Source organism: Diaporthe amygdali (genome assembly GCF_026229845.1).
Source record: "Diaporthe amygdali strain CAA958 chromosome Unknown NODE_9_length_1275696_cov_64_842800, whole genome shotgun sequence".
NCBI lineage: Eukaryota > Fungi > Ascomycota > Sordariomycetes > Diaporthales > Diaporthaceae > Diaporthe > Diaporthe amygdali.
In genome coordinates, this window is record NW_026517029.1 from 766182 (window position 1) to 777488 (window position 11307).

At 51.4% G+C, this 11307-nt stretch overlaps 4 protein-coding genes across 4 annotated transcripts; all 4 read right to left on the minus strand.

Annotated features, from left to right (window-relative positions):
• Positions 1 to 1290: 1290 nt before the first annotated feature.
• On the minus strand, positions 1291 to 3167 carry J7T55_013044 (uncharacterized protein; the record flags this gene model as incomplete). The annotated part of the gene is made up of 2 exons (XM_053141693.1): positions 1291 to 2484; positions 2556 to 3167. The coding sequence occupies 2 exons, from the start codon at positions 3165 to 3167 to the stop codon at positions 1291 to 1293; spliced, it is 1806 nt and encodes a 601-aa protein (XP_052995390.1).
• A 523-nt stretch (positions 3168 to 3690) lies between these two features.
• Positions 3691 to 4239, minus strand: J7T55_013045 (uncharacterized protein; the record flags this gene model as incomplete). The annotated part of the gene is made up of 2 exons (XM_053141694.1): positions 3691 to 4029; positions 4105 to 4239. 2 exons carry the CDS (start codon positions 4237 to 4239, stop codon positions 3691 to 3693), a joined length of 474 nt encoding a protein of 157 aa, XP_052995391.1.
• Positions 4240 to 5367: 1128 nt separating this feature from the next.
• On the minus strand, positions 5368 to 5771 carry J7T55_013046 (uncharacterized protein; the record flags this gene model as incomplete). Its single annotated transcript, XM_053141695.1, has 2 exons — positions 5368 to 5574; positions 5700 to 5771. 2 exons carry the CDS (start codon positions 5769 to 5771, stop codon positions 5368 to 5370), a joined length of 279 nt encoding a protein of 92 aa, XP_052995392.1.
• Positions 5772 to 7011: 1240 nt separating this feature from the next.
• J7T55_013047 (uncharacterized protein) lies at positions 7012 to 10637 on the minus strand (the record flags this gene model as incomplete). Its single annotated transcript, XM_053141696.1, has 3 exons — positions 7012 to 7093; positions 7153 to 10092; positions 10483 to 10637. 3 exons carry the CDS (start codon positions 10635 to 10637, stop codon positions 7012 to 7014), a joined length of 3177 nt encoding a protein of 1058 aa, XP_052995393.1.
• Between the last annotated feature and the right edge of the window lie 670 nt (positions 10638 to 11307).

Below are 11307 nucleotides of genomic sequence, written 5' to 3' on the forward strand. Positions count from 1 at the left end.
TCTCTGAGTTATTGACTATAATTCGATGTGATGTATCACGGCCGTGGATACTTGTTGGAATACAATGCAGTGGTCTGGTAAGCTTGTTTTCCCAATGTCCCCATCCGCACCGAAATGGACCCTGACGTGCTCACAGTTACCCCGCTGGCAAGCTATAACGGCTTTCGACGTGATCACTGAGATGCTTCTATTCGGGCTTTCACTGTACATGCTCCGAGGTGTGAAGATGAAATTCGCAAATACACTAATCGTAGTCTTCGCCTTTGCGCTTCGTTTGCCGTCAGTCATCAGATCTGCAGTGCACATCGCCGTCAAATTGCTTACAGGTTCTCCCAGTATTATAATTCCAGCCGTTTTTCGTCTTCACTGGCTGAAAATACAGTACTCGAGCTTGGACCCATCTCTTGATGGCGTATTAGCCTCCGTTTTCACGCAAATACAGCTTAGTTTCGCCATTTTCGCAACCACTACGCCTATTCTAAGGACTTTCATGGAAGCATTGAACACCCACTACGGAGGTCCTAATGGTTTTCGAATACCGAAATATAATTCGAATCAATCAGGTAAGATTCCAGCGGTCTCCATATCCATAGGCTCGCCGACGAAATCAAGGAGCCGGACAGAACAAGAACCTGCGAGCAAGTGGGCTGTGCCCCAGACAAGATGGGATGACATTGGATACAATGTTCAAGTGACTGCCTCTGACAAGGAGAGTAGAAGTCTAAAAACCAAAGATGGCAGACAGGAGAGTATCTCCAAGAACACGTCGTGGGCGGTGGATCATTGTTGTCCTCAGAAGAGCGGCGCGGGGAAAGCGCTTTAGTCACAAGCATCTTGATGTATAGACTCTGCCCACATGGGCAAGGATGCCATACTCAGTCTGCAATGATATTCGCTTGTATCAGAAAAGAAACACCCGTGCAGGCCACATCTGCCTTCAACAGTAACAATCTCGATGCTTGCCGATCATCAGATTTTCTGTACCAACACGTAACAGCTGGATTATATAAGTTTGAATAATTTCAGTGTACGCCGTCGATTACTCAATCGGAATTAAGCGTGTTCTTTCGCATGGTAATTGAAAGATGAGGAACTAGTCCATTCTGAAGTTTTGAGGCTCAGCAGTAACATGCCCCTTGATTGGAAATACCGTTGTGGTTATCTATTCTCCGAGAGTAGGAGTATACATCTATGAGACTAGTAGAAAGCTAGCCTGTTGGATACTTTTACCCATCTTTGATGTCGAATCCTTGAGCCAAGACACGTATGATTGACTCATCAAAGACTCTCTCAACAGTTGAGCAAGCATCCATCACCGCCATCAACCCAGCGGCACCGACCCAGCTCTGCCAATGGCGAAATCGAAAATGCTTCCATGCCCGACTCTTTGAATGCTGCGTAGAACTTTGCCTCGGCCTCACGTACCAAGACATCAAATTCTGGGCTGCTGGCCACGCTGAGATCCATCAAACGGCTCCATTCTACGCCAACATCGTTGAAATCCAAGGTGACCACGGGGAAACCGTCATCAGTGCTCAAGCTCCCTACCAAAGAATCTAACCAGCCACTTTGAGTCTCAATAGTCGCCTCTTCGACATATTGCCTCAGACTCCAGTGGACTTCTGTCAGTGAATCCAATCCGTTGCGTACACGATTATGCAGGTACTGTCCCTCCACGACAGCGTATCCAGCGCTCTTGGCCGATGGAAAGCTGACAGCCTTGACGCTTGGCATGCGCGCCAGCAAATGATGAGTCCCATCGGGCCATCGCTGGAATACAGCGACTGAGTCCGGCCAGACGACGGTGCGATTAGTTGCCTTGCCCAAAGCCAGGGCAAACGCCACCTGCTTATACACGATATCCGAAGTGCCGCTGATTCCGACGAGTCGCAATAGTGGCGGCGGGTCACTGTAGTACCCATGGAGATCGCCAAAACCATTGTAGTACAGCCCAAAGTATTCCTTGAGGTCGTGTTGCACGCATGTATAGTGGATCGCGGCTGCGGTCGAGATATAGTCATCGGTGGCCGTCTGGTTGCCGAAAAGCTCTGTGCTCCACAACAGTTCTTTCATGAAGTTCCTGAAATATTTCAATTCAAGCATGTGTATACGCAGCGGTGGCGTACTTGGTTTGCTAGTCTGATTCGAACCCCCGGCTGTCTCTGCGGCTTGGGCGGCTTGCTTCTGGAGGATATCGTCTTTGACGTTGTTCATGACGAGTTGATCCCACTTCTCCGTCCTAGTTTGTATCCAATGCGCAAAGCTTTGCCGGAAAAACATCTGCGTGGCAGGTGATGATCGTGCGAAATACCAGCCAATGTTGAGCTCGTCTGGGGCGTTGTCGGGTTGGAATTGGAGATCCCATGACGTATCTGATAGAGGAAGCATGGCACTGAATGGATCGCGTGAGCCAGTAAAGAAGACGTCGGCATCAAGGAAAACAAAGTCGTATCCGTTCTCAGAGAGATTGAGGTTGGTCATGAACTGAATCGCCCACAGCATCAGCTATACCGGTCATATTCCAAGTCATCATTCAATATCCGTAAAGAGAATACCTTGAAAAACGCCACGGCATGCATTGCAGCGTCATTTTCCAGCAAATATCCAGGGTAGGGGTTCAAGAGTTCAGTATCCTCGGCGCAGGCTTGGTCCAAGCACAACACAACGAGGTCGCGATCATAACCCCATTTTCCGAGGCGCTGCTGCATCGCATGTAAGACGTGAAGATATGATGAGTCTGCAATCGTCACAATTGGTATCGATTTGCCTGGCATCAAACCCCTCTTCATCAGCCACCCGTGCAAGGATAATGAAACGCTGGTATACATTTCATCGTCGGCATCGTCGGCATCATCGGCATCCTCCTTGCCATCCCAATTCTGGTCACTGTCATTGCCTTCCAATTCAGACAAATCCAGATGACTTCCATCGGTGTCAGGTCCTATAGCGGAATCCGAATGGAATGGCTGCTTGTTGAAGGAGCCTGGGGGTTTATCATTGGGGAAATCATTCGCTCTCGATTCATCACCCCAGGTAATCGCAGGCAATCGCGTGCCTTCGGCCCAATTCACCTTTACTGAGGGAAGAAGTGAATATTTCTCAAAGTGCGCCACAAAGTAAACTAGGCAAAGGAGCGTGAAGGCCAAGCAGGCCCGGGAACCGATCATGATGTTCAGGATTGATGCTGTGTTGCACCCTCGGGATCCTCAAAAGAAGGTTGTGGAAAGCCAACCAGACGCCTCCTGGTAAGTAGTTCTACACATAATCTTTCCACGAAGATGACACGGGTCCAAATAATATCTCGCTGGGGCTGAATAGTGGCACGGGCTAGACACGGTCTCATAAATTCGGTAATTCAATTCTTGACTGTGTAAAGATGGCGTTCTTGGCGGACGCCGACTACTCCTTTCGTGCTTGTGGTCTTCAGCCGAAGAATAACTGAGAGACAAAGTCTTAAAGTTTCCATCTGGGCGTCGACCGCCCTGCCGCTGTACAGGCTGACCCTCCCTAGGTTCATGTCTCTAACAAGCGACTTCACAAGCCCTCGCTGAAATCATCTGGTCTGAGAAACCGCGTAATTTTGGCTGCTCTACCAGTCTGCTCAGACAGATTCCTGGCTGGTAGAGAAGCAGAGTCCAAATCTACAGCGCCAGAGCTTTCCACTGTACAGTCGTAAGTCGTCAAGCTCCACTACGCGTCCCTTGTTTCCCCAACTTTCACCAAGTTCACCTCCAATTTTGCATGAGCTTCGTTTCCATTCGCCTCAGCTTCCGGTTTCATGAGCACTTGATTACCTTCGTTTCCCGAGCCAACAGGCACCTTTGCAAACAGGCCAGTGGACCATTGCACGGCGGTGCGGGTCAGCCATATCGACGCGGCAATAGTCGCTATCAGGAGTAGCGTTGGGCTCATGAATATGATCGCAAGGCAGGCCAAGAGCGACCAGAAGCAGGCTGCGGCGAAAAGGCCCAGGGTCGCGGCTGCGAGAACCGGTGCGAGGAGCACAGCGAGGCCGATGAGGAGGAGCGACTGGATATTGAAAATTACAATCATTAGTAGCCTTTAGAGACAATGGGGCCCTCCATTTTGAACACTTCGGCTTACAAAAGAGAATGGTCGATCACGCGCAAAACTGCTACTTCTCTGGTATACTTCGTCGCGCGTTTCCGGGCTCATGATGCGGTCGGCTTGGCGATACATGAAGCCGAGGCCGTTGGTTAAGTCATCCTTCTGGGCCATGCTTTCGAATGCCACCCTTGCTGAAGAGGATTGGGAAAAGCCCCTTGTATGTGTTTTCTGTGTCATGGTTGGAACAGAAAGTAAAGTGATCTCGGCACAAGAGATCTCTTGAAACAGCGAATCCCGAGGCTCCTGTTCGTCGGGTTGTTTCATCCGAAGAAAGTTGTAAGGTTATGACGTCCGCCAGTATCCTCCGTGGAATCCGAGATTTGAGTATGCTACTTACTGATCTGAAAGAACCGCAAGTTGGATACCTTTTGAATCAACAGCAATCAAAGATAGAATTTGCGACGGAATAAATATCGCAAAACAGCTCGAGGAAGTGCGACCGGATTCCTGGATAGAGCGTGTCTAGCGCCCCTTAAAAACGCTTTGGTATCAGTCACGAAACTCGAATTGGCCAGGTAATTTATCTGTCATGTCTTAAAAAGTTCATATAGACTCCTGAGATTTGAATCTCACAGACCAACACTACAACTAGGGAGCAGGTATTATAAAATTTGAATGGAAGTGAACGTGTGTAGTGCTGGAGATCCAGAGCGAATGCATGCTAGTGGCACACTTGCCGCAGCCTAAATAAATGAATAATTACTAGGTATACTACAACTTCTCTGGAACTATTTCTCAAAAATAATGCAGGTCCAGGAATTTCTATTCTTGCTATTTATTAAGTCTCTAGCCCCAGATCTAATATATTGCTCGTTAGCACTCAGGTATCACAGCCCGCATGGCGGCGTACTAGCCTTTCAAAGGCTAGGTCTACTCCAGCCAACCAGGCTTTTTGTAATTCTTCGCACAAGCCTCAATCTGAAATATTTCGATCCGTAAACTCTTGGACGTCCCCTTACAACGGATGCACTGCTGTCTTCTACAGGCGCACAAGATGTCAGATTCCTAGGTGGAAATGGTGAATAGTCTCGCATTCTGAGACTTGTGAAGGCCAAACTTCGACAGTCATGGGTATGGTTAAATGTCTTCCCAAAATCAAAACATTAATCCAACAGAGAAGCCAGATGTGCGCCGTATATCACTGAGGGCCATGACATCTTCAACCGAAGCGGCGTCAGACTCTAATGGTAGTAGAAGTCAAGTATCAATCATGATTATGTTTATCGGGAAGCAGCCTATTCAATCCTTCTTTGTGCTGGCATCTCCCTCCTTGACCATTCCCTCACAGCCCACTGCTTTGCCGGCCAGCTCCTCCGCTTTCCCAAAGCCCTGACTGCTCTCATCCCGGCCCTCGCTTGCGGCCTTCATGTCCGACACGGCATGCGCTTTGGCCTGCTCTCCCGATGCTTTCCATGCTTCTGAGCCTGTGATGTTGCCAATGGCGGCCTGTTGATTTGTTAAGGTATTAGTAAGATTCTCCTTCGAGCTTCCGGGTCAAAGGCGGAGGAGAGTGATTTGGGTGATGAGTGGTGAAGAAAGGCCGAGAGTATTAAGACCTATTAAGGACTGACCTCTGTGGCACCCTTGACGTATTCAGCATGTCCTCCAACGAGGCTGGGCTGCTGGTTCTGACTATCGGACATGTTGATATCGCGGATATTCGAGATGCTTCAAGACACTGGTCTATGTTGAGCTTTGTATTCCGATGTTGTAATATTGACACTCGTGGTATGAGGTCGTCAAAGAAGTTTTCGAGAACGGGCGAGCTGATGTAGGCGTAAGATTGTAGGCGTAAGATTGAAGCTGTTTAACATGACGTACTCGACAACTTGACGTCATCCAACACCAAGTGCGTCGTTCGACCGCAACATCGACCACACCACGTTTTGACCATCACCTGCGGCCCGGTCGATCTCCCGTTTGGCTCATGGAAGCAAGGTGCCGACCTGGAGGCCCATTTAACATTTTACATGACCTACCTTCTCCTGGTCGTGACTGGTTTAAGTCGACTGGTCTTGAAGAGCCATCAGATGTGTCCTCGATAGCCTTAGTATATATCACTGCCCTTCCCGCAACTTCGATCATACAAATCTGGCCTTGTTTCTCCTGTTCTTGGCTGGACATGGTTTGACCTTACCTCTGCAAATTGGCCCATGAAGTCTTCTCGTCAGACTAAAACCCGGAAACATTGCAACGTTCAATGTGATCCCCCCAGGCACACCGCCTGCCATTTCTTATTGATTTTCACATGTTTCGCTTTAGAAGCAGCTCAGGTCCGCGTCGAATCACTGCCGTCGCGTAGACGGGACAGACGTTTGAAGCGATCGCCACACCCAGGATAGTCGCAGAGTTATCGTGAGCGCAGGCATGAAGGCCAAGCCTGTCTCGGTTTCCCTGGCTTGCTCGCAAAAAAGTCGCAGACAGTTTCACTTCAGACCAACCGATTACTGGAAGACTTTGTACCATTATTTAAGAGGCGGCGTCCCCGTATATTGATCTCGGTGCTCGCATGTTGGACAAATGTTTGTGAATTTGATGATTCAAGAACTATCTCGTCTCTCGTCTATTGCCCTTCTATTTCATCTACTGGTATCTGGTTCTACTGCGCACGCGTTGGGACTTTCCCATCCAGCCAAAATCCTCAACAAACAACTGAGACCTATGCCTCCCGCTCGCGGGCCTCCATTCCCAGGGAGGGAGACATTATAGATCTTGTGTCTATCTCTATGACAGGTCAGAAAAGCTGCTTTGCGTGTTGAACCTCTGGGCCACATAATTCGTAGAATAGACAATGCTCTAAGCCAGACCCAATTGAACGCCGAAGCCCCTCAAACCCGGAACTTTTCTCTTTTCTAGCACATCCACTGGTGACGCAGAAGGGTTTTAGATGTCGTCCTCATCAGAGAAGACCTCCTCACCCCTCTTGCGTCGTGCCATACGCTCCTTCTTCTTCTTTCGTGCCTCGCTGTGGGAGAAGTTAGCTTATGTATAGATTGACGGGTAGAAATATTGGATGCTACTAACCTGGAAGTCAACTTGGCCTTCTTCTTGGTGGACACGATCTTGTTGCCCATGGCGTCGAACTTGTCCTCCTCGTCATCCTCCTTCTTGTCCAATCGAGGACCGGAACCTTGACCCTGCACCCAGTTGTGGCCGGAAGGTGTCATCTTACCGTCCATGACGGCCCAGACTTCCTCAGTGAGATCCTTGGTGAACTCGGAGTTGTGAGTAATGATGATGACACCACCCTCGAACTTCTTGATGGCCTTGGACAGAGCACCGAGAGAGTCACGGTCAAGGTAGTTGGTGGGCTCGTCGAGGACGATCAAGTGAGGTCGTTGCCAGGAGCAAGCAGCCAGGACAACCTTGACACGCTGACCACCGGAGAGACCCTTCATACGAGAGTGGGAAACCAGCTCAGCGTCGAGACCAAAGTTCTCGCAGTGAGCCTCAATCTCCTTTCGGACCAGAGGTCGGAACTGGCCGGAAGCGAGAGCCTCCTTCATGTCAACCTCGGCAACCAGCTTCTGGTGAGAGGCCAGCAGCTCGGTACGGGGCAGCCACTCGTTGTCGGCAGTCATCATGGGAACCTCGCGCTCGTTCTTCTGGCCGGCGTTCTCAATCAGCGCGAAAGAGCACTCATACTCGTAAGAGTTCTTGAGCTTTCTGCGGGAGTGGATGCCGATAATACGACGCTGTGTGCCGTTGATCCTGAAGATCTTCCTGGCGGCCTGCTCGTCATCTTCTGTGATGACCTTGTTGGCTCGGTCCATAGTCTCACGATCCTCACCAGTCTGGAATCGCCATTGAATGTACTCGGATGGGGTCTTCTCGAGGTGGTTGTCAATGTGGGCGAAGGCGTGCTGCTTAATGTATGCGATACGGATATTCTCGTGTGCCCAAATCTCACCAGATGTGGGAATGAGTTCACCAGTCAGAACGTTGATGACAGTAGACTTGCCGGCACCGTTAGGACCAATGACGGCAATACGCGAACCGAGGGAGCACTGGAAGGTAATGTCCGTAATCTGGGGCTTGCTTGTACCAGGGTACTGGAAGGACATCTTGTTGGCACGCAGGATAGCCTTGGCCTTGGTCTTCACACCCTCGAGGAAACCGGGCTCTGGGAAGGTGAACTCCATCTCGGAGGCACCAAGCTCAAAGTAGGACTTGGCGGCAGGGTTCTTGCGGACGAACTCCTCCAGGTTACCCTTGTAGGTCTTGAGCTTGAATCGCTCGTAGTTGATGACGTACTGGCAGATGCGGTTGAGGAAACCAGAGTCGTGGGAGACGATGATGGAAGTGCAAGGAGAGTTCTCCAAGTACTCCTCGAGCCACTTGACGTTCTTCACATCCAAGTGGTTGGTGGGCTCGTCAAGCAGCAGGATATCAGGGTTCTCGAAGACAGCACGGCACAGGGCGAGCTTCATCTTCCAACCACCGGACAGAGAGGTGATGAGACCGTTGATCATGTAGTCGGTGAAGCCGAACTCGTTGAGACGAGACCTCACGTCAACTTCGGTTGCCGAGACCTTGGCCTCCTCCAGCTTCTTCATTGTCCACTCGATGGTGGTCATCTCAGTGTCGGCAGCGTCCAGGTCGTGCTCCACGAACACTGTCTTGACTTCGCTCTGCTTAGGGAAACCCTCAACTTGCTCGTTGTTGATGGCGCGCATGAGGGTGGACTTTCCGGCACCGTTGGGACCGCAGAGGCCGTAACGACGACCACGCTTGAGGCGGATGCGAGTGTTGTTGAGCAGGATCTTGGCACCATAGGCGAGGGAGAACTCGCACTCGCAGAGGTCGGGGTTCTCATCATCCTCATCCTCAGGACGGTCGCCGCCTGCTGCAGCCTCAGGAGAAGCCCTCTTGCGGAGGGACTCAATGACAGCCTCGGCGTTGTCATCGCCGACGAGCACAGAGACATAAGTCTTGAGCTTGTCAACCCAGGACCTGGAGTCAACATCCTTCTCGTCAATGAGCTCTCCAGCGATGGCAGAGATGTGCTCGAGAACAGGGTTGAACTTGTCAGCGGTGACGTTCTTGTGCTTGGCACCAAGGACCTCCTTCAGGTGACCCAAGACGATCTTGATCTCACTGTGGTGCGTGGGCTCGGGGATCTTGCCGTTCTGGATGTTGCCGACACGGACGAGAGTGTCCAGAGCCTGCTTTGTCTTTCCACGAGCCTCGGGATCAGCCAGGTTGTCGTAGTTCTTGTTCAGAGCAGGCCACATCTTTGGCAAGAAAGGGTTGACAATGTTGGGGTCGTCGACAAGCTTGCACATGTTGTCAACAATGACGGCAGACTTTCGCTTGATGGCAGTCTCACGCTCAGCCAGACCACGGTCCAGAAGGGGAACCATGAGGGCCAGGGTGGGCTGCTCAACCTGGGTGACGAAAGTGGTGGCACCGAGCAAGTGGACGGTCTCGGGGACGTTCTCTGGCTTGGCAATACACTTGATAAGCTCGGGAATGAACTTCTCGATATCCTTGTTGGAAATGAGGGTGCAAAGCTTCTCCATGGCCTTGTAGGCGCGCTCCTTGACTTCCTTCTTGGTGTCCCACATGGCCTCGGAAATGACGGGCAGAAGATCGGGGACACGGAAGGTGGTCTGAACGGAGGCGGTCTCGACGAGCTTGTCGAGGATGTCGAGGTCGAGCATCTTCTCTTGCCACTTCTGGGCATTTCGGAGAGACTCGCCCAGGGGCTGGATGAGGTTCTTGATGGCGTTGGGGTTGATGGCCTCGGCAATGGCCAGACCGGCAGAGAAAGCAGCGGTCTTGACGGCGGTGATCTTGTCACCAGCGCTGGCCAGGACGCCGGGGAGGAGGGCGACGAGGAAAGGCTCTACATGTGCGGAGACCTCAGAGTGGCGAGCGATAGCCTCGATGGCGTTGAGCGCCTTCTCGCGAGCAGTGGCATCTTTCTTGTTTGCAAGCTGCTTCTTCAGACCCTCGATAGTCCTGCAGGGATTCACATGTTAGCCGCTGTAATCCACCAAATATTGCCGGGGGCTTGGGATTTTTAGTGGGTTGGGTAAGCGGTGCAGCACCCGAAAGTCCAGCCAAACGCCCACGGGACTGCTTGTCCAGCGGGGTTTTCGGGGCGCAAATGAGCCTGACCCCAAGGTCGCAGCGCCCAAAATTGCCACCCGAAACGCACATGCAAAATTTTTGCATCGGCAAACCCAACGCACGAGGCGAGGGGCATACTTTTTGCACTGCAGGCCAAAAAGACCCGCACCAACAAGTAGCGCAAAGTGGGCAAATCGGTGCAAATGTAAAGCCGCAGGTTGTGAAATTCCACACTTCTGCGACAGTGCAGATAAATCAAGGCAGTGCACGGTTACTCACTTGATAGGAACATCGGTGTCTTGGATGGGGCCGTTGATGAAGGAGGCCAGCTCGAGGGAGGAGCCCTTGATGTCGGCGGCATCCTTGGAGATGTTGAGCTTCTGCAGCAGCTCATCGAGCACCTTGATGCTCTGAGCGTTTTCCTTGGAAGCCATTTTGGGGTTTTTCGGTGTCAAAGATGACGGTATAATCTGCGGGAAAAAGATCTATGTAGAGACTGTAGACAAGCCGTGAAAGGTGTCGGACCGAGGAGTGTCTATTCAAGATAGCAGGGAGATCGTGTCGGAAACGGGGCGCGATCCGTGGAAAGAAGTCGAGGGAAGACAGAAAACCCACAGCAAGAGAGTCGATGGAGGTCGAATCCTGCTGCTCTATCGAGGTTTTCTGGTTTGTCTCTAACCAAAGGGTTCCGAGCCTCGAGTCTAGATGTCTAAGACCGAGTGGAGGAGTGCTCGGCTGCTGTCGTTGTCGTCGAGGTGACCACAACTGTCTGCAGGAAAAGAGCAGAATGGAAGGATGGGTATTAAGGGAAAGAAAATGGAGGTGGGTATGTGTCGGGGAGGAAGAGGTCGCGGGGTGGGAAGGATGGAAGATGTGGCTTTATTAAAAGCGCAGAGGGCGGAGGCAGCGCGGGCAGCAGGCTGACTGACTAAGGGTGGGAATTTTGGAAAGGCTGGAAAACTTTTTTTCTGCCCAAAAAAATGTTCGGTTGGTGGTGGTGGTGTTGCAGTGGTGCCCGGGGTGCCCAGGTGTCCCAGGTGCCCAGTCCGGCCCAGTCCAGTCTCTCTCCGTCCCTCTGTTTCAATCCCTCGCCCCTCTGCCCTT